Source organism: Pseudopipra pipra, chromosome Z (assembly GCF_036250125.1).
Source record: "Pseudopipra pipra isolate bDixPip1 chromosome Z, bDixPip1.hap1, whole genome shotgun sequence".
Classification (NCBI taxonomy): domain Eukaryota; kingdom Metazoa; phylum Chordata; class Aves; order Passeriformes; family Pipridae; genus Pseudopipra; species Pseudopipra pipra.
Genome location: NC_087581.1, coordinates 32,423,861 through 32,446,114, shown reverse-complemented (window position 1 = coordinate 32,446,114; position 22,254 = coordinate 32,423,861). Strand labels below are relative to the sequence as shown.

The 22,254-nt window shown below is 39.6% G+C and overlaps 1 protein-coding gene across 4 annotated transcripts in view; it reads left to right on the top strand.

Moving 5' to 3' along the window:
* Nucleotides 1–372: 372 nt before the first annotated feature.
* Nucleotides 373–22,254, top strand: part of BNC2 (basonuclin zinc finger protein 2) — a 339,161-nt gene continuing 317,279 nt past the window's right edge. For 2 of the 4 annotated variants that reach the window (XM_064641042.1, XM_064641040.1), the window contains exon 1: nt 618–914. In XM_064641042.1, coding sequence (XP_064497112.1) covers nt 903–914 — 12 coding nt within the window. In that variant the 5' untranslated portion in view covers nt 618–902. Of the gene's footprint in view, nt 455–617; nt 915–1,856; nt 1,992–22,254 lie in introns of those variants that run through there. The other 2 variants (XM_064641043.1, XM_064641041.1) reach the window with 2 other exon arrangements.

Below are 22,254 nucleotides of genomic sequence, written 5' to 3'. Positions count from 1 at the left end.
AGTTTGCCATGGGTTTAGTCCATAGCAGATGCAGGAAAAATCAGGAGTGCAAATCAGCTACCTCCCATCTCCTCTCAATTTTTCTAAGTGCTAGGTCATCAAAGTGTACAGCTACACCAAAAGGGAGCAAAATGTGCTGTCTCTGTTCCACAGTGCCTGGGAAGTTCCCCTCACGTTCAGTTTTTAACGGTCCGGCCGTGTTCAAACCTCGTGTATAAACCTCGTGTTTATACGGAGCCTGAGGAGGGGAGCCGGCTTTGACCGCACTGGTGACCCTCAGCGCCTTCTCGGGCGGGGCAGGAGCCGGACGGACCGGGCTGCCGGTGCCGTAGGTGAAGCCTGACAGCTCCCTGCCACCTTCCCCCCGCCAGGCATCCTGTGCAACGCAGGTCGGCTCTGCCAGCCCCTCTGCGCCGCGAGCGGGGCACGGGTGGAAGAACCGCGCTTCGAATCGGTAAGGAAAGGTTTCAGAGGGGAAAGCGGGCACAGAAGGCCAGCAGTCCGGAGACACGGCGCCGTGCGGTGCCCCAGGCAGCGCCGCGCCGGCCGGCCCGCCTACGGCCGCGGGAGGGCGCAGAGGGCCCGCCCCGCCCGTCCCCCCGCGGGAGCGGCAGCGGGAGCGGGCCAGGCGCTGTGTGCTTGCGCTGTGCCGAGCCAGGGCCGGCGCGGCGGCTGCGCTTCCACGGCGCCGCCGGGGCAGGGTTTCGCTCGGTTTGGCTCCGTGTCACACACAGATGTGACTCTTGTCTGTTCCCTGCGAACGTACAACCGTGACGGCTCACCTCATCCCGCCTCCCTTCCCCCCCCCCCCGAAAAAAAAAATCCCACCCTTTTACAAAAAATTTCCTCAGATCCCACACCGAGCAGCAGCCGCCGCCGCCGCAGCAGAGTCCCGAGAGCTGATGGAGCAATGGGTGGGAAGCGGGAAACCGGCACCACGAGCGAAAACTTTTCCTCTGTCTAACTTTTCGTTTCCTTTCTAACGCTCTCCCCGCTCCCCCTCCGGCTCCTTACCCCCTCCTTTGGGCTACGCTCCATTTTGCGCCGTCTCTCTGCCCCCTCTCAGCCCTCCCTCCAGCTTGCTTTCGCCTTGCCGCCTTCTCTCTCGCTCGCTCCAGCAGCGCCTGGAGCCGATAAGGAAGAGGAGAAGCAGCGGGAGGGACCGCAGCCGCTGCGAGGGGCAGGCGGGCGGAGAAGCGGGAAGGGGAAAGAGGGCAGAGGGGGCGGCAGCCCGCGCTAGCCGCCCTCGCCACGAAGTTGGCGGCGGCCGCTGGGTGTTTTTGACAGCTGGGCGCGGACGGTCTCTGCCGCGGCCCCCGCCCGGCATAGAAAGTTTGCGGGTGAGGGAGGAGGCAGATGGAGTTAGTTTTTCAACGCCCCGACTGCTCTTACCCTTTCCCTCTGCCTCCCTGCCTGCCGTCCTCGCCCGAGAGCGCGGAGTTAGGAGGAAGCAGCACTACTCTCTCGGACCCGCTCGCAGCCTTCCCCCGCCGCCTCCCCTTCCCCAGCCAAAGATCCCAACAACAACAAACCAACCTGTGGAGACTCTGACCCGAACCTGGGTCCCTCCTCCCATAATTTCCAGCTCTCCGCTGAAAGCTCTTTCTCTTTCTTTCTCCCTGCTGCTTGAGCTGAACTTCGGGGGCTGAAGTTTTGAAAGAGTCAGAGAGAGGGCGGGGGGGAGAGAGAGACTCTCACTGCTGCTGCCGGGGTTTTTTTATTTTGGTGGTGGTGGTAGTTTGGTGGGTTTTGTTTGTTTATTTGTTTGTTTTGAGGGAGGGAAAATAATTTTTGTTTTTTTAAATCTCCGATTTTAGTTTAAATCACCTGGGGGGGGGGGGGGGAGGGCGGAAGGGGGGAGACGGAAAGAGAGGGGGTAAAAGAGAGAGTGAGGCGCTGAGAGCCCAGAGGCAAAAGGAAGGGTGCAGGCACTGCCGCTGAAAGGAGTTCGAGAGACAGGGGGTGCACTTGACAACCAGCATGCAGAGATGGTAAGAAGTTTCCAGCAGCCTTTCGTTTTCATTCTAGCCTTTACTTCGGTTTGATTTGATTAATAAATTGTGCAGTAACACAAGCAGCCCTCCTCGCCATCGGTGTGTTTCAGTCTTCAAATAAGCAAGCAGCCGAGCAAAGGAGGAGGATAATAAATAAATCAGCTCTGTGCTGCGTGGATTGGGGTAAAAATGCCCAAGAGGCTGTGGTAAACTTAGAGTTTGGGGGGTTGAAATGGGATGACCACATGCTTTTTTACCGCCTCCTTGCCTTCACTAGCGTAAAAAAAGTGAGTATGGACGGAGGGAGAGTGGAGTGGTTGAATCGGATATACGGTGGTCTGTTTCGGACACCACCTTCTGCTAGGAAATGAGTAAGGTTTGCACACAATGTAAAGGTAATCTTTGAGAGCCTGGAAGGAGTTGTGTATTTGCGTGTGAAACAACGTCTGCGGCAGGGAGACAGGAGTGTAAATCCACCTTCCCTCCGAAACTCTTCTTTTTGTTGTGCATGTGCTTGCAGTTTGCACCTCTCCAATCAGCGATTGCTAACCGAACAGAGTTGTGCCGATGCCCTGACTGTAAAAGGGAAGGGGGACCCCCCCAACCAGCTTCGAACAAGTTTTTGCTTCTTATTTCACGTGCTGTGCAAACGCCCGTCTCTTTTACAGCAGGACGTTTGCAAAGAAGGGTTTGCGCTTTCACGACCTTTTAATTTAAAAATTAAAAATCGAAATGACCGAGGACCTCATTTTACTGAAGTCTGTTTTTCTGGGTCGTCATGTGAGGATAGGTTAGCAGCTGCGAAGGACAGGCTCGTTTTAGACTGCACTTAACGTTGCAGAATGGTAACTGTTAGAATTAACACGTGGATCAGCCTTAGTTAGTGATGAACAGTGACCAGCCCATATTCAATGAAGTAGTATATTTCCAGTCAGCTTTTGACTACCGCTCTGCTTTCAGTCAGCTTTTGTCATCGCACTCCAGGGATGTTACAGACTTGTCTTGTGTGCCTTGAATACACACATACATATGCACACACACACACACACGTGTGTGTGTCTATATATATATCCGTGTATACTTGCATATGTATATGTTTATGCCTGCATACCTACATATATGTATACACAGCACTCAAACTATAGGTAGAGTGTATGTCTGTGTGAATGAAGGGACTTTGCGATGGAGCATTTGTGTTTTCCCCTTCTCTCCCTAACATGACATGTCTTGTTTCAGTGATCAAAGCCACAATTGGAGTGTAGGAGATGCAACTGTCAAATGTAGGCAACAAGGAAAAAAAAAAAGGGGGGGGGAGGGGGAAAAAGCAGCATGTGCCCAGGACTGTGGTTACAGTAATGCTGACAGAAATTAAAGTGGGTTTGAAAGCAGCATGTGATTTATGATGGTTCCCATTTACCCTAGAGTCAAGCTGTTGTAAAACTGATGCACAAAAGACATCATGTAGTAATCTGGTGTACCCAGGATTAAAGTGGCAATGAGTGTCTTTTTGTGTGTGTGTCTAGCTGACAGTTAAAATGGTTTGAAGCTATTTTTAAGTATGAAATCAAAGCAGGATATTACATATTTCTTTTCTTAATCTGTACGTTAGCTGTATATAGCAGGCATTGAAATATTTTTTATTGTAAGGGGGCTTTTATTTTTCATTATCTTCCATTTTCCCCTCTGTATAATAACCCATCTCCTTAGATGAATTTTAAAATGGGGTAGCATTTTTTTCATAGTTTCAGAGTACAAATGTTCGCAGTTTAATTACTGAGTTCATTTCAGACAGTAATATTTAATAAACCTGATCAGCAGATCTGCACAAGAATACCAAGTTCCTGTAAAAGTATGTGGAACTTTCCTTACCCTTAAAATTGCAGGATATTTTTAATCTGAAATTTAATGGGGCATTTGAGCTGTCTGATACACTGTAGTTTCATTTTAAGCTGCCCAGTATTAATGAACCATTTAGCTCTATGCATGTTCTGGTTTAAATTCCTAAAGCACATGAATTTTAAAATTTACTATATATTTCAAATGATTCACCTTTACCTGAGCCAGATGCAGAAAATTGTAAGTGTAAATTATAAACTAATTTGTTATGAGCAAATTTTGAAACTCTTTAAGACTTGGGATTCTGAAAGTGCTCCTTAAGCGCACATCTTGCACACATAATTGAAAAACCCTGCTTTGGTACATTATTTTGTAAAAAATGCAACTGTGTTGCATTTTAGGGGGAAAAAAGCAGATCTATGCTTTTAATCACATTACCTTTTTACTGTTGAGGCATTTTGGAAAGACGAGTATGTGATTACAGTAAACAAAGTAAAAAAACAGACAAAAGCAGAGATGAGTATTGCTATATTAAAATGTAAGTGTTACAGTTTGAATTTTCTAGTGAGTTTTTGAGTTCAGTGCTTTACATAACATTTTGTCCTAATCTTGCTTGCTGTCAGAGATGTTTCATGGTTGTGCAATTGCTGCAGTCAAGAATGCCAATTTGCATTCCAGGAGTGTTATTTGATTACTTTTATCTACACAGCTTGAAGACCAGCCCAGACCTCTCATTTCATCTTGCCATGTCACGAGTCAGTGCTGTGTCCTCTTTTCAAAAATCTGCCTGATTTAGACAAGAAAGAAAACTACTTTCATGTTGCAGCCGCAGTCCCCTGCTAACTTGTCAGCAGCAGGATATGATTCACTTGGGCCCAGAAGAATGGTACAGAGATGATGGTTAGGCAGTTCAATAAGCCCATGGACAGGTAGTGTGTGACATCCCAAGAGAGCTTAAGTTAATGAAGAACAGGTCTGCTTAGTTCTTCATACTCTGACCTGGTGCTGTCCCCACAGTTTTCTCATTTGATCTTTCCCAGCAAATTGATCTTTTCTAGTACTTTTTTGCCTTCCAAGTTAGTCCTTGTGGGACTGAAATTAGCAGAGCAACTTAAGTTGGATAATACAGCTGTTCAGAAAAGAAGAAATTGGACACTAGCTTATAAAGGGGGGGAGGGGAAAGTAAGCTATTCTTTCTGTTGTTACTCAGAATTTCTTTTATTTTTATTATTTCAGTTTTATTTTTAAAAGCTTCACAATAGCCATATTACTTTGGAACTTCACTTTCTTATTTAAAGTTTGTATGGATGGTCCATTGCACACCTCATTAAATGTGTATCACTTAAATAAAACAAACATGCTTGCAGCATAGACTACAGTTTTGCTTTGGTGTTTGTAAGTTGAACTTGCTTGTTAGAAATGATTTGCTAGTCTGTAATGAGGCTTTTACAGTTGTTGTAAGACATTTTAAATATCAATTGCACATGCCAACTCCATTATTTACAGCCTGCTAAATAACTGTAATTCCATAGTATCCAATACTGAAATGCAATGGAGATTAAACAATAAAAGCCGTTACAAATGGTGTGTGTAAATATTATGGTAGGTGAAAATACAGTCAGCAAATTACCACTGGCATTACTGGTTTTCTGGAAAACCAGCATATACAAACAAATTAGTTTTAACTAAGACACTCTGTACTTAAGATCTGGTCTCTAAATGGAGCCATGGTATTAGCTGTGAGTCTTCTTTACATGATTTCGCACTTGGTAATTGGAAGGTGGAATGGAGGTGTGTATGTGTGTGTGTGTGTTTAAATACGTACATGATTAGGTTGTCAAACAATGTAAGATTTCAAACCAGGATTTGGTAAATACAGTATAAGTTGGAAATGATTAAGAGGGTCTTTAGTATGCTGAAGAATAATAAGCTGTATTTAATTTTCTGTATTTCGTAGCAGATGTTCTCACATATTATCCATATCCTTTCAAGCTGTTGAATTGAAAACACTGCTGCATGGAAACAAGAACACTTATTATGTAAGGGAAATACTGCTCTCACTCTCAGTATTGCTTTTGAAAGTGGAAAGGAACTGTACAGGATCATTGGTCAGTTAAGCTCTTCTGCAGAGCTAGAGGGAGCTTCATGATTTTATTAGATATGCCATAGGCAAGAATAAAGGGGAAAAATAGTCTGAATAAGGGAGGGTTGATTCCTAACTTTTTTTCAGGGTCAAAGATCTAGAAATTAGACTTTGAGATGTAATTATTCTGTTACTGAAGTAACAGAAGATCTTGTGAATTTCAAACAAAACAGAAATTACCAACAGCAAAGCAATTACATTTCAAAAAGTCCAAGTAAAACATTGCATTTTATACAAAAACCAATTTTTTATTTTTTTTTTTGTCTCAAAGGTGGATGTTTCTGGCAGTGTCCCTTTCCGTTTTGCACTTTGGACACTGTCACTATAATGTGACTATAATTTCTTCACTGGATATTGTTTAATGGAAGAGTCCTGACTTTCAGTCTGCTAGTTTGTACAGAGCTTTTGATTTAATGATTTAATTTGATTTAATGTCCACTATTAGTATGTGTTAGGAAAAAAATATGCATGTCCAGAAATACAAAAGGTTCCTCATAAAATACAAACCAGACAGTATATATGTCATTTTGGAAATGTGTGTCACTTCCTAATCTAGCCAGGAATTTGTACTTAATTTAGAGGAATAGCATTTAATATGACTTAATAAAAAGCATCTGTCTAAACCTCATATTCTTTTTCATTTTCATCCCACCTGAATTCTGGCATATTTTTTCTAAAAATTCATTGATCATAATTGTTGCTTAATATTTATATGGCAACTTTTATAAGTATTACTTCGGACAAACTTATTTGCCATTTAAGTAAATTGTATAATCCAATGAGATAAACTACCAACTTTGTCTTCTTTATTTTTCACACAGTAGCTCTCATTATACGCCGTGCTAGTAAAACGCTTTATTTGTTGATTATTAGAATCTTAGTACATTCAGGAGTTCTGCTGTAATTTAATGTATTTTTTCAAAGAGATTCTCTCATTTAGAATCTTTTCATAATACTCTCACCACGTATTATAAATATGTGTATTTTATACTCCAGTTATATATGTAAATATTTTTTTCTTATTCCAGGTAAATCAAGGATTTTGAGAGAGAATTTTTTTCATCTACAGCATCTGTTTCAGTACTTGTCTCTTGAAATATTTTATGTAAAAATAACCCACACAAATTCATTGAATAATCAGATTTGCTTCTGATTTGTTCCTTTAGAGAGTTCTTTTGAGAGTTTCTCTTTAATTTTTTTTTTAATGACTTACTGTGTACTTAAATCACATTTTTGTAGAAAACTGTGAAAAGCTAGATAAGTTTTAAAACCATGTTGGGCATTGCAATTATTTTTTAATTATAAGAACCGTAATGTTCATAATGCTGATTTGTAAGTTACAAGCCAAGTGAAATCAAAATGCCATAAGCTAACCACTAAAAAGTTTTTAAGTCACCATGAGCTGGTGCACTGTCTGGAGGTTTAGCTATGTTTTTGCAGTGTATTACAATTGGTTAGGTCTACTGTTCTGCTGCATGTACAACTGTAGAAGCTAGGCCTGTTAGAAAATCTTTATCTGTGGGGAAAATTTTAGGGGTATACAAACCGTATTATTAACTGTTATCAGGTGTAAATGAAGCTGGGTGTATGTACAACACCTGTTATGCTGTCAGCTGGAATCATACTGAATCAATGTTGCAACTTTATCATATTTGTAAAATATGTATTATTTTGAAACTTATATTTGTGTTCTTAGTCAATGCTCTTTACTGTTGAATACAGAGATGTAACAGCAAACAGAAAACATTTTTCCCTTTCTGTGACCTGACATTTGCTGAAGTGCCCCATGCTGAAATTTCTTTTCAGTATCTTTTTTTTCTTCCAAAGCCAGACATGTACCCAGACACAAAAGCCTCTGTGTATAGCAAGCTGTTTTAAATATTGTGACTTGACGATGTGCTGTCCTTTCTCTGCTTGAGCCAAGGATCTCTGCTCAGTGTCTGTGGATTACCAAGTCCCTTCTTTATTGTACCTCTTGTCAGCTATTCCTATTCATTTAACCTTTCATTAGTGTCTGTGCAGCTTCACTGTCTGGAAAGGCAAGGAGAAACCTAAAGGCCCACTGTCACAGTTATTAGATTTCTCAGTTACATCCCAGCAACCATAAAGGAGTAAGAGTCAACACTATTGTCACGCATGCTGCTATCCTGGAGTGCAACTCTTCTGTGCATGTCAGGGACATGTGCCACATGTTGATAATGCATCCCAGGGATAAATGCACAACATGGGGGATAAACCAAGGCTGGCACTAATGAGCTTTGTAGGAGTTATTGCAAAGACAAACAGTTGTGAAGGAATTTCACTTAAAATGGCAAAGAGATGGAGTTTCATTAAGTGCTGCCAAGGCTTGCTTGTAAGGTACTTGTCAATCATGTTAGTTTCATTTAAGTGCCATTTACAAGGGAAGAATGTTTTCTATAACTTAGAAATGTATTGCTTTTCACTTTTAAGTTGTCAAGCTTAAGTGTACTTGAAGTAGTCCCCATAATACACTTTATGACTAGTGTTCCTTTTTACTCATTTTTGAATTGAAATCTGGAAATCTTTCACATTACTTGAAAACAAAAAAACAAATACAAATTGCAATGCATTTTGAAATATTCCTGCTAGTAAAACTTCAAATTCACTCTTGATTTTCGTAGTCCTTTCTGAAGCATAAATTTGGCTGAGAATATCTGGGTGCATCTAAGTAGTTCATTCTATACTTACTGCCTGAAGAGCCAGAGTTATTAGTTGTGACACTACTTCCTCATTGTGCTAAGGCACATCCTCCATTTAATCCAGTGAATACATTTTGCTTCTGAAGTTCCTTGAAGCCCCTCTTACCTTGACTATTAACCAAATCCAGCTGAACTCTGAGCTCTCGGTTTTTGCAGTCATAAAAAAATACATGCTTATGCCTGACCTCTGTATAGTTGACCTTTTTGAATGCATTTTAATTACATTTTTATCAGTAGTATTACGACAGTGTGATACACAACTTCATATGAATTTCATAAGGAGATTTTGGTCAAAACAAAATTAGACGTATAGATTTATAGTTAAATTATAATTTAATAATTCCCCTTAGTTCTACCTAAAGCATAAGGGTCTCATGTTGGTCCTATTCTTGAAAGTGGAAGTAAAGCCATTGAAATCAGTGGAGTTAAAGTTTTGGAGTTAAAGTTTTATGAAACTGTTGAATAAAACCTCGTCACCTCCTTTGAACTTTCCATATGGCACGCTAAGAGGATTTTAAAGATTTTAAATCTAGTGGGCAACAGGAAAATTCTTATAACTTCCTTATTTCAACTGTTTAGATTGACATCATCAGGAAGTATGAGTGGTCATCATTTATTAATAGGACTTTCGTGCTTTGTAGGTCTTCTTTACGTTTGTGATATTAAAGAAGTGAAGCGTGGCTGCACCTTTTGCTTTAATTCATAAGATAGAATCCAAAATGACCAGCAGTATAGTAGCTGATTGTAGGAACAAGTGCACCCAAAGAAAATGTGTTTAAGAGAAAATTCAGCAAAAGTAATCTTTTTATTTTTCTTGTTCAAACACTGGAAACATTTGTAACGCTGATACTGAATTCTACTTACCTCAAATTAAAAGAGAAGCTATTAGATTTTTTTATTTGAATAAGACAAATATTTAAGGAAACAAAATCTTCAGACATGAGCTGGAACAAGTACCCTTAGTTTAAAACATCCTTTCATTACTAGACTGATATTAGCTTTGATGAATCTAAAACTTAGTACATGGTTTCCAAATCAAAGATGAAAGGGCCACTTAGGAATCAAATAAATTTTCTTATTGAAATGTAGCATTTGACATTTAGAAAGATGTGCTCAGCATGATGAACCAATTTTCTTTACTGCAACTAGCCTAGTGATTTTTTCCAATAAAACTAGTTTGAAATTGAATTGAGGTTCAATAAATTTCAGGTAAATTAATTTGGAACTCCTGATTAGTGACGTTTTTTAACTGAAGAAAATATTTTCCTGAAAGTGCTTTTTCCCCTTTTATTGTTAAGACGCATCAATTTTCATTGCAAAGTAATTACTTATGTAGTTGTTTTGATAAACTCTTACTGGTGTAACTCCACTGGCGTTGTTTTAGCAGTGTGCCAATTTTGTTAAAGAAAGATTTTGTTAATCATCTCACTGTGAAGTTACGAATATATTCCTAGTACTAGCAAATGGACTAATACCCCATCTGTATGTCTGAAGAGTTATTATTATGTACAGTAGTTTATAGTCTACAATACAGTTGGGCAGTGCTTTTATATCGTTCTGATACCAATTATATGCTTCTAAAAGTCTACTGATAATACTTAACTCTCCAGAATGAGATTCTGTGCAGAATCCTAGAGAGCATGATGGACAATGTTTTGCTGTTCTGCTAAAGATGCTAAGAATTAGAAAAAAAGAGTAAATACTGCATAAGTAATAGTGAAAACTTTTTTGTTCTGTGCTGTGCCATGACTGTATTTCAGTTATCAGCTATATTTTGAGCTGGCTTTTGAAGATATCTTGTTTCTGATGTTGCATAAAATATGCCTGATCAAAATAAATGACACTACAAGCCAGTTGGCTAAGTGATTTTATAAGCAATGTGAAGAGGCTGAGTAATTTATGTTTTTCAGTACACAAACTGGCATTAAGATTTTCTTCACACTTTGGTGCAAATATTAAAAAGCAATGTGTGAAATTGTGTGTGTTATGTAACTTAAGGCTTCTGAGTGAATTTAAATTTAAGCTGATATAATTCAAATAGTAAGACAGCAAGGAAGTTAAGTAGGAACAGGAAGCAATAGCAAATCAGTGATGTGTGATTCAGATTTTTATTCCATTAATTAAAGTGTGTTTCTTTTTTAACTTCTGCTTTTGGAATGTAACTTACAGTCTTCTCTATTTCTTCTTATGCACATGTTACTTGTACTAGTTTGCATATCAGTGGTGAATTTCACTTATCAGCTGCTATATTTAAAGGATTTGTGATATCAAGTGATTCTTCGTAAGCAGGAAGTTCTTCAGTTCCTGAACACTTTTGGAATGATGTTGTCAGTATGACAGTAGCAGGATGAGAGTGAGTTGCTTGGTTCTTCATGGTTTGGTTTGGGGGTCAGAAAATGGCAAGAAATGGTTCACCATCTGCTGATTGATAGTCTTTTTGAATACTAGAGTAGTAGTCTTTTAAAAATAAGATGTGAAAAGGCTCTGTGATGCTAGTGATAGCGGAGAAGGGGGGTGGGTGAGGCTGATAGTACAATGTTGGAAGAACTTCAAAAGGCTTCTATCTCTAGTCACCCTAGCAGCAGAGCAAGAGGCTTGCCTCCTTCCAACTCTGTACAACTTTCTGGTTCTCTCATGTTACTTGTATATGTCCTTTTCCTATTAAATGGTTCACAGGTGTGGGCAGTATGGTGAGATGAGTTTTGCATAATGTATGAGTTCTGTGAAGCATTTGGAAGTCTCTGTGCTCTACAGAGGATTTGTGTGTTAGATAAACCTGTGGAACATACCGGCAGTTATTGTCTTCCCTCTGTTAAACATGGAGGATCAAAAAAAACCACTCTTCTCATGTAGCTATTGCCAGACCCACGAAGAATCTAATCACAGTAGATCAGTCGGTTTCAAGAGAGAAACTTGCGGAGTGGTGGAGTCAAGAGAACTGCTTTTGTCCTCATGTTTATAGATTTAAGCCTCAAGGGTGTGAGGGATACAACGATTCATCTTCGCTTTTAAACGCAATCAGTTTTCAGGATTGTTTTTGCTGTTGTGGTGTTAAGTTTATAACAGAGAAGCACAAATTTAGCCTTGTAACAAGCCAAATCACAGAACCATAGAATGGTTTGTGTTGGAAGGGACCCTAAAGATGATCTGGTTCCAACCCCCCAACCACGGGCAGGGACACCTTCCATTAGACCAGACTGCTCAAAATCCCATCCAACCTGGCTTTGAACACTTTCAGGGGTGGAACATCCCCAGTTTGCCTTGACAACTTGTTCCAGTGCCTCAACACCCTCACAGTAAAGATTTTCTCCCTAATGCCTGATCTAAACCTACTGTCTTTCAGTTTGAAGCCATCCCCCCCTACATTCCCTTGTTAAAAGACTCTCATCATCTTCCTTGTAGACTCCTATCAGGTACTGGAAGACTGCCATCAGGTCACCCCAAAGCCACCTCTTCCCCAGGCTGAACAGTCCCAATTTTGTCAGCCTTTCCTCATAGGAGAGGTGCTCCATCCCTGTAATGAACTTGGTGGCCTCCTCTGGACTTGCTCAAACAGGTCAGTGTCTTTTCTGTGCGAGAGATCCCAGAGCTGGATGCAGCACTCCAGGTGGAGTCTCACCAGACCAGAGTAGAGGGGCAGAATCCCCTCCCTTGACCTGCTGGCCACACTACTTTTGATGGAGCCCGGGATACAATTGGCTTTCTGGGCTGCAGGTGCACATTAGTGGGTCATGTCCAGGCTTTCATCCATCCAAGTCCCCCATGTCATTCTCTACAAGCTGCTCTCTTCCATTAATTCCTCAGCCTGTATTGATAGTGGTGGTTGCCCCAGCCCTGGTGCAGCACCTTGCACCTGACCTTATTGAACCTCATGAGGTTCCCATGAGCCCACTTCTCAAGTTTGTCTGAGTCCTTCTGGATGGCATCCTATCCTTCAGGTGTGTCAATCTCACCACTGAGCTTGGTGTCGTCTCCAAACTTGCTGAGGGTGTAATCGATCCCCCTGTCTGTGCTATTGATGAAGACCACTGGTCTCAGTATGGACCCATGAGGGACACCACTTATCACTGATATCCAGGTGAACATGGAACTGTTGACCACTACCCTCTGGATGCAATCATCCAACCAATTCCTCATCCACCGAATGAATACTCTATCTATCAAATCCATATCTCTTCAGTTTAGAGAGAAGAATATTGTGGAAGACTGTGTCAAAGGCCTTACATAAGTCCAGGTAGAAGACACCAATATCCCTTCCCTTGTCCACTGATTTAATCATTGCATCATAGAAGACCATTAATTTGGTCGGGCAAGATTTTCTCTAGGTTGTCTTGAAACACTTCCCTGTCCTCCATGTGCCTTAGCACAGTTTCTAGAAGGGTTTGTTCCATGATCTCATGGAACAGGCATGGAGGGGAGGTTGCAAGGTCAGTAGTTCACAGGTTTCTCCTTTTAACTCTTTTCAAGATGGGTTCAGTCTTACCCTTTTTCCAGTCAACTGGGATTTCCCCTGACTGCCATGACTTTTTGAGTATCATGAAGAGTGCCTTCTCAATTACATCAGCCTCAGGACTGTGGGATGCGTCTCTTCATGTCCCATAGAATTATGTATGATCAGGTTCCTCAGATGGTCAAAAACCTGACCTTCTCTTACAGTGGGAAGCACTTTGCTTCCCCAGTCCCTGGTGTGAGGTCTGTCCACTCCAGAGGTATGTGGAGGGAGGTTGCCATTAAAGACTAAGGCAAAAAGTTGTCAAGTACCTCAGCCTTCTTTTCATCTGTTGTTACCAGTTTTCCAGCCTTTTTTCTTGGGGTGGAGTTGGGGCTGAGATTGTGGTGAGGGGAGTGTGGTACACCTTCTTTGATCTTCCCTTTCTGGCTAACATAGCTGTAGAAGCCCTTCTTGTGATTCTTTATGTCCCTTGCCAAGCTGAACTCAACCTTTGCCTTCCTCATCCCATCCCTACACAGTATATACATACACCATTCAGGTATCTCCCTTAACTCAGCCCTGGTGAGGCTACATCTGGATGTGGAGCTTCTGGAATGAATCCAGGGGAGGGCTACAAGGATGATTAGGGGACTGATGAAGTGTCTCTCTTGTGAGGAAAGGCTGAGAGAACTGGGCCTGTTCAGCTTCAAGAAGAGACAACTGAGAGGGGACCTCATCAGTGTCTACCAGTATCTGATGGGAGGGTGTCAAGAGAGTGAAGCCAGGCTCTTCTCAGTGGTATCGAGCAGTAGGACAAGAGACAATGGGCAGAAACTGATGCACAGGAACATGAGGAAGAACTTCTTTACTGTGAGGGTGACCATGCACTGGAACAGATTGTCCAGAGAGGTTGTGGAGTCTCCCTCACTGGAGATATTCAGGAACCATCTGGACACAATCCTATGCCATGTGCTCTGGGATGACCCTACTTGAGCAGAGAAGTTGAACTGGATGACCTGCTATGAACCCCTCCAACCTTACCCATTCTGTGATTCTAATTCTATGATATACATGCATATGAATATATATATAAATATATATGTATGTATAATGGTTTTTCTGAACTGGAATTTTTGTTACCAAGAAGTCTTTTTGAGCACTTCTAGTTCTTGAGTAAAAGTAAGACATAGATCAATTCTAAAAGGCGGCTGTGAAAATTAGTGCACTGCTGAAAGGGAAACCAAATATTTTACCTCCCTTTAATCTTAGGAGTACATTTTAGCAAATATTGGTTTCTTTTTGGAGTTTTGCATTTTTTATTTTATCTTTGTTGTTCTTCAGCTCTCTTATCTGTTCTGTATATTATAAAATCTCCTTCTCAACATTCTCATATAATGCACGGAGTTTCTTTTGAGATATAAAGTTATCTTATTCTGTGATTTGAATATGTTGCCATAAACATTACTTAAACCAAAGCCAGTGTTGTGAACCTGTGTCTTATAAATATATTACAGTAATGATAATGAGACCTGCTAGCAACCTCTGATCTCTCTCTAATTCTGTGAAGGGCCAGCTCTTGTGTATATTTTCTTTGGAAAAACAGTGTAGAAGAGGATTTGTAGAAGAATCCCTGTAATGTTTTGCCTCAATTAGGGATCACCTCTCCTTTAAGAAGTCTGATGACCTCCATTTATGATGGCAATATTGCATAAAAAGTAGAGCATTATACCTTTTGTCATACATAATAAAGTGACAGAAATGGTCTGGCATTTCATTGGGTTGCAAAAGAGAATCTTCAGTCCTTTTATGTTGGGTTATATTGCTGTTATAAATATAGATTGAGTATACTGTGATTATATTATCATGGGAATGTTTTCATAATGTGCATGTTTAGTTATTGTTATGTCGTAGAAAGTATCTCTGTATTTCTGTGAAAAACCTACAGGACTGTGAAGTCCTTAGTCTTACTGCTGTTCCTAGTAAGATAGTCTTAAATAAGTGTTTATAACTGAGGCTACACATAAAATAATGTGAAATAATAGGTGTTGACAAAATATGGTGCCACAGTGGTAAAAAGCATAGAAGAAGTTCGTAAATTATGTAAAGGTTAATGGGAGCTCAGCTGAAATTAAGTCATGCTATTTAGCAGATAACTTCTTTTACTACCATTCAGGTAATTGCAGCATTGCCAGTCACTGTGATAGGTATGCAGAATCTTTGAGTTCCGTGCAAATAGACACAGGTTTCAGGGAAGGTAGAAGTTGGTGCCTTCGAGGTATTAGATAGTTTCAGTGGAAGTACTGGGTGTTTTGTTAGATGGTTTGTCTGTACTCATTGCTGGCCTTTGGTACTTAAAAGTCTCTGTTATCTAGCATACTGAAATTTCATCCCAAGATGTCAAGAAAATGTGTTACAAACTTGAATTATAGGCCTGAGCCAGAGAGCATTCTAGTACCTTACTCGTACAGAAACATGGCATATTTGTGACAGTTGAGGTTGGAGTAAATGAACTTCATGCCATGTTAGCCCTGTTACCACAGTTTTAATCAACGAATAGAGGACCCCTGGTGGTCTAGTGGTTAGGATGCGGCACTCTCACCACCGCGACCCGGATTCGATTCCTGGTCAGGGAACTCCTCCGGGCAGATGGAGCTCGTCAGCCCTGTAAGGCCATCCATCTAAGAGAAGGTCATTCTAAACAAACCTACGTCCTGAGGACCTCACTGCCACCGTCCAAGCTCGCTCGGCCCCGGCAGATGAACCTCAGGATTAAAGGGTGGGCTCAGTTCAGCGCACACTGTGTCTCACCTAAAAAATCCACTGCGCAGGCTCAAGGGGTAATGACCTTTCCCAAATCTTCGTTCACGAAGACTGGCCATGATGATGATGATGATGTGATGATGATGAATCAACGGATAAACACTTAACTCTTTCAGCTTCAGAAGGAATAGCATCTGGTGCTGTGTGTTGTTCATGGGAAGCCCTGTCTCTGAAAATTTTATTTCTTTCATCATACGAACAGGCGCACTGTTTCCAAATATTCAACAAGGGCTGTGTGTTTTGTTAAGTATCTAAAACAGGGAAAAAAGAGTTAATGTCAGATTTTGTTTAGATAGGACATGGTGTGTGCTGACAGAAGAAGTATTTCTGCCAACAGTGCTACTTCATCTCTCTTAAGTAATGTTACCTAAGCTAATGGAGGTAGCATTACTATATTAATTTTGGAAAGGCAGTGTATATTTTTTGCTTGAAGTTTGTCTGAGAGTGTGAAATTAGAGGTGTTATGCTCTTAACCTTTATAAGATATTACCAAAATTGAAGTACCTGGTTGGTTTGTGTATCGAGAATATGTAAACTTGTTTTCTAAACACTTGAAAACTCTAAAAAGTTTCTACTGTGTCTTATGGAAATATTAGCTTCATGAATTCCAGGCTGGAAAAGCCCATCAATTATGATCATTTTAGCTTAAGGCGTACTTTCTAAGATGTCTGCCTCACAAATTTATGTACTTTGAATTTCATTTACAGAGACAGGTTCAGTGTTTCCTGGTACAGAAAACTGCAATCATGGGATCCCATTCAAAAAATGACAAATTAAAGTACTTGTTTGTAGGGAAGATGGCAGAGTAAGAAGACCCTTTCAGACATTTGAGAAAGCTTGTTTACACTAGCTGAAGTCTAATTCTTTCTGTAGAATGAGACAAGACGTCCGTAGGGTTAATCCATATGGACATGACCATGATATGTCATTTGGTGTCTTGTTGGTTTCTTAAATGAAAACATGTAGAAGCTGAATACCTAATTGAACTGCTTAGAGTTCACTTCTGAAGTTAGTCCTAAAGGCCCTCCCAGGGACTGCCTGTTGAAAGTGTGTTGATAGTGTCTTTGACAGTAATGTCCTTTTTTCTTCCCTTTTTCTTTTTTTAGTGCCAAGATAAGTACTACTTGTATAATCCTTGCCTAATTTATTTTAGAATTGATACAATTCAGTGTTTCATCCCAGATTTAAGATTCCATGCCCACAGTCATTAAAGAAATCTTCTTTGATTTATATAAATGTTTTGTCATAATATAGTCTTTAGGGAAGAATTACACCCTTTCACTGAAAGAAAAGAAACCATTCAAAGGATTGAGTTTCTTTTTCTTAATTTGCAATACAGCCAGCCCATTTTGGTGCTTCAGGGCAATATTTTTTTCTCTCCAGTTTATGAAGGGTGTTTCAGCTGAATATGCTCATACCTTTAAAAAATCATTTGGTGTGAGAACTTTTTAAGTTACAGAGTGTTTTTTTTTTTTTTCTATAATACAGTATACCCTGCCTTTGAGCTTTCAATTTAAATCTTCTGTCATATACTGCCAAAAAGTTTGTTCAGAGTTCTGTCTGTGTTGAAACATGTATGCCTGTCCCAATGTCATAACTAATTATATACCTTGTATGCTTACTTCTAGTAATTGGAAAGTAGACCTACCGCACGATAAATTTTAGTATTAGATTGTATCTTGGGGACATGTTATAGAAATCAAGTTTCCACCAAGCAGCAACTTGAATTTGTAAACAGACATTACTATTTTAAGTGTATCATCTCATGGTTGTTTCTTGACATCTGTGTGTGTTTGTTTTAAACCTGGGGAGAGGGTGTTTTTGAACTGTACTTTTGCATGCATAGTAATTATAACCTACTTTTTTTAATCCCAGTGTTCTGAAGTGTCTGTTGTTTCCACTTCAGATGAAGGCCTCTTGTTGCCATGCTGTCTTTCTGCAAATTTTGTTTGGTGGTTCAGAACTTCCCAAAAATGTGTCTGTGTGTAGTGCCTGTCTAAGTTCTACTTGGCTGCAATTCTGTTTTCAGTTCCTTACTTTTAACAAAAGGGAAAAAAATGGAGCAAGAGACTGGCATTTTTATCAGTAAAAAAGCATAGAAATTAGAGGGAAAAGCAATTCTTCTTTCATCTTTGTAGCATCCTTTGCTTGTGTTTTGTGAGTGTGTGAGTGTGCTTGTGTGCTTGAGTTTTGTGAGACACATATACCTATATGTGTCTTTGTGTATCCATAAATTTTCCTAGGTACGCACAGAGAGAAAAGAGGAGTCCTGCAGTTATGTGTAAAGTTCTGCGTTGCATGCTTACAGCTAGGCTAGCAAACAATGACTTATACACACTAGCATGTACAAAATATGTGCTCCTTGTCTATGCCTGCTGAAAAAGATTTTGCCAGTCTTAAGTCTCAGAGCTTCACGTCTTGTTGCAATTAAAGTCTTAGGACTGAGCATTTAATATTACCAATAGATTACAGCATTGTCAGGCTATGTTCTGATTTTGGTCTTTGTTAATTATGAGACCATATCTTTATGGGAGTTGCATGGGAGTTTCATGGCTACTTGCTGTGCATTGAAAACTGTGTGTCGAGAGTTCATAAGAGTTTGTATTATTGCTTTACTAAAATTACAGCAGTAATGGTTGGATTTCTCCAACGTGCATATTTAAATTTTTTTAAAATAAACTAGAAAAATAATGAATGTATTTACTATAATGATGATGTCTTTACAAGGGAACAAAAATTTTTATTTGTTTGATAAGGAAATAAGTGGTTGTCTCATTATGTGAGAGGTGTTTTTTTCTTTTCCAATCACAAGATTTCTTAGATAACTTACTGGTTATGTAACCTTCTGTGTTATCTATTAGTTCTGTGTCAAGAAAGCAGCATGATTTTGTTAAATAAGTTTGTTACTTTGTGGCATCTTTAAAATTAATGTAGATTAAATCACTTCCTTTGAAAGTTTCTGACAACAGAATGGGGTTTTGTTTGTTTTTTTAAAACAGTTCCAATGTCTTGTCAGGCAATTCTGTCTTCTACTTTCCTCTCCACAGCTGGCATTTCTTAGGAGGGCTCAGGGAAGGAGAAGACTGGGTCGGTCTGACCAGGGGAAGTACAATGCTGTCCCACATTCCAGTTTTATATGGTTTCAGAACTGAATTAATATTGCTTGCGAAGAAAGATTAGTTTGCAAGATTAATGTAAGATCTTTCAGTGATTTTTAAACTTAAGTTTTATTTTTCAAAGATATGCAAAAATATAGTATCCTGATTTCTTCAGAAAAATAAAGGATTATTTACCAACACAAAAGAGCACACTTTGTATACAGGATTTTGGTAGGCTTTTAAAAATATTTATCTTGTTTAAACTTAAGTAATTTTATTATCTTTCTTTTCTGTTTTTACAAGTCTGTACTCACATATGAATTTAAAACACTTAACAGGAAATTAAACCAGCTATTCTAGTGATGTGAAAATTGGAAGTAGAGTTACTTGAGAAACATGGACATCTTCCTTAAGCCACTGGGGAAGAAAGGAGGCTGCATATTTTCCTATATCACAGCCTGAGGAATTAATCTTCTGTATCTCTAATTCATTCTTCTCCTCGTGATGTATTTTTTTCCCTTTGTTTGCTGTAAAGGAAGAAGACAGTCTTGACCCTATCCTTCAGTCACTTTGGATGTGACTGTTTTAACTTTCTTTCAGGCAAGTGAGATATTTATGGTCTTCTTCTCCCTAAGCTTCTGATTTTTAAGTCTGTCTTTCCTCTAGAAGCTGTTTCAAGGTTTTCAGAGCAGTAGCAGTGAGGAACTGACATGAGAGTTTTCACTTCCGGTCTCAGAAATCTTGTCAATGAAGACAAAACTACAAGCAGTAGTGGTAGCAGAGGGCCATGGAACTACCAGTTTGAAGGGTCAGTTGATTCTGCTTGGCTTCCATTCATCCTGTGTTTGAGAGGCTTGTCGTGCCACAGAGACTAAAATTCAAAGTACAAGCTCCAGATTTCTTAAAAATGAATGACTCTTGCCTGAAAGCAATTCCTGCTTGCCCACAAATCTGAGAGGTTTACAAGTCCTGACAATTAATGTACTTCAAGGTTTCTTTATAGAGAATTAGAATGAAAGAATGAGACAATGGGTAGCAGTATAGATAGAATAAATATCATTTGACAATAACAGAAACCATTGGGTCAGTAAACTAATTGCTAGCTGACAGGAACATAAAACTGTTAAACTCTCTAAAATAAGTAGAGAAATGCTGCCTGGTGTTGTCTGTAAAGTGTAGCTGAACATGAATACCAGAAATATTTTGTCATTGTTCATGTGGCAGACCGCTATCATTGGTAGGCTATTCAGATGTTTAAATTATAAAACCAAGTAGTTGATAATATCTGTTATTACAATAATAAAAATACAAGAAGTTTTCCCTTCTTTTAGCTACTTCAATGATAATTAGTAAGCAGTGCAGTAATTGTCATTTCTTCTACAGTACCTTTTCTTAGGGTAGAGTAAGGCAAGGTCCTCTATGGAAAAAAACCTTCAGTTTAATTTGCACAAATGTGGTGTGATTTTGAGGTAAGCGTGTATAAGCACTGCAGAAATGGATTCAGCTAGGGGAAATGGGATTGTCTTTTGAGTTGTGGCCCTATTCCTTGTCTTAGTTCTGGAGCTAAGAGCTAGAAGAACCAAAGGAGGTTCTGCAGCACTGCTCTTAGAAAGCTTGTTACTGGTACAAACAGAAATACAGATGTGTTTTACTACTAGTTATTCAGTTTGTTGCTGGTTTCTCTCTGTTATCCGTTGTCTCAGTTTTAAGCTTCTGAACAACTTCTGGTATACACAGAAAAGACTTCTATGTGCCTGCATCTGTTTTGAAAGTAACTTGTAGTGCTTTAGGCTTTATTTTCTTTATTGACGCAATTTTTAATGCAAGTTTATTAGTTTTCTGAATGTTTTATAACATAGTAAAACATTGAAACATCCTGTTTGATGGCATCTTACTTAAAATTGTATATTTACTGTGTATAAACGCGAGAGCATGTAATATCTGCTTCTGATGTACATGAAAAAAAAACCAAAACTGGATGGAAAGACTCAAAGACCTGTGTGTATGGCAGTGTTGTTGTCTTTTGGTAGTATGCAGTGTAGTATTGAGTTGTGCTTCTTGGGAAGACAGAGAGCATTTTTAAGTCCCACAAAGTTGAATGACTTTTGTTGTGCAAAAATCACTAAAAACAAAATCCCATCAAACCAGACCCCCATCATGTGCTTTTCATCTCTGATTGTATCAAGAGGGAACAATCCCATGTAGATGAAGAGTTCTATTTGGCATGACTTAGGTGCCTAGTGTGTTTGAAAGGGTTGAAAGAACGACTGTCAAGGACTTGGAGGAACACTTATCTGAAACAGTTACTGAAAGTAACTTTTTAGGTTTTCTAGGATCTCAGCGATAGTGCCCTCATTTTTCAAGAGCTTCGTTGAAGCTAATAGGATAGATTTTTATCCAGAATCATACACAGGGAAGTTAACGCTTCTGTAAATGCGCTGTGTATTATTTCCTGCATATCAGTACCTAATCAGTAGTCTCTCACAGAGTAAATATGGGTCTGATCCTCTCCGTTAATACTTGTTCCCCTTTCCCATTCTCAAAAATGCCTGCCAGACGTATGATGCACTAATAAAAATTCAGTTGTGAAAAGAGTCGGAAACATGATTGGTGCAGTCTGGGCTGGAAAGGAAGGATTCCAAAAACATGATAGATGGTGGAATGAAGCCATTTCCCTGTGTGAAATGAAGTCTGTGCCTAATCTGGAGATAACAAAACATCTGGTTCCATGAGTGATCAGACTTACTCTGAAGATCTGCAGAGGACTACAATATGTCTTGTTCATATTTAGTATTTTAGAGTGCTTGAACTCCAGCTGCATCCCCTGAGATCAGTGATGAGCTGTGAGAGAGAGATGAGCAAACTTCAGGTGTCTGTAAGCAAGAGGCAGCAGGAAAAAACCAAATTAGTGACATGGAACATCTAATGGATTTATTTTAAATGAAAAAGTGCTTTCCTGAAGCATTGATATTTATATAAGTGGTAAATGAACCATGCTAAATTCAACAGGTGCAGGCAGGAGCAAATGTCGTCACTGGTTTGAGTAGAAGAATAAAGTTCAAATCAGAATGAATTAAAAAACAAAGCACTCCAACAACTAAATAGTCCAACAGTGCTTAACATTGCTCCTAAATCAATATAAAAGACTGTAAAATACAGTATCATGGCAGATTTTGTGTCAGTGCATTAATATGAATACAGATTTCTCTTC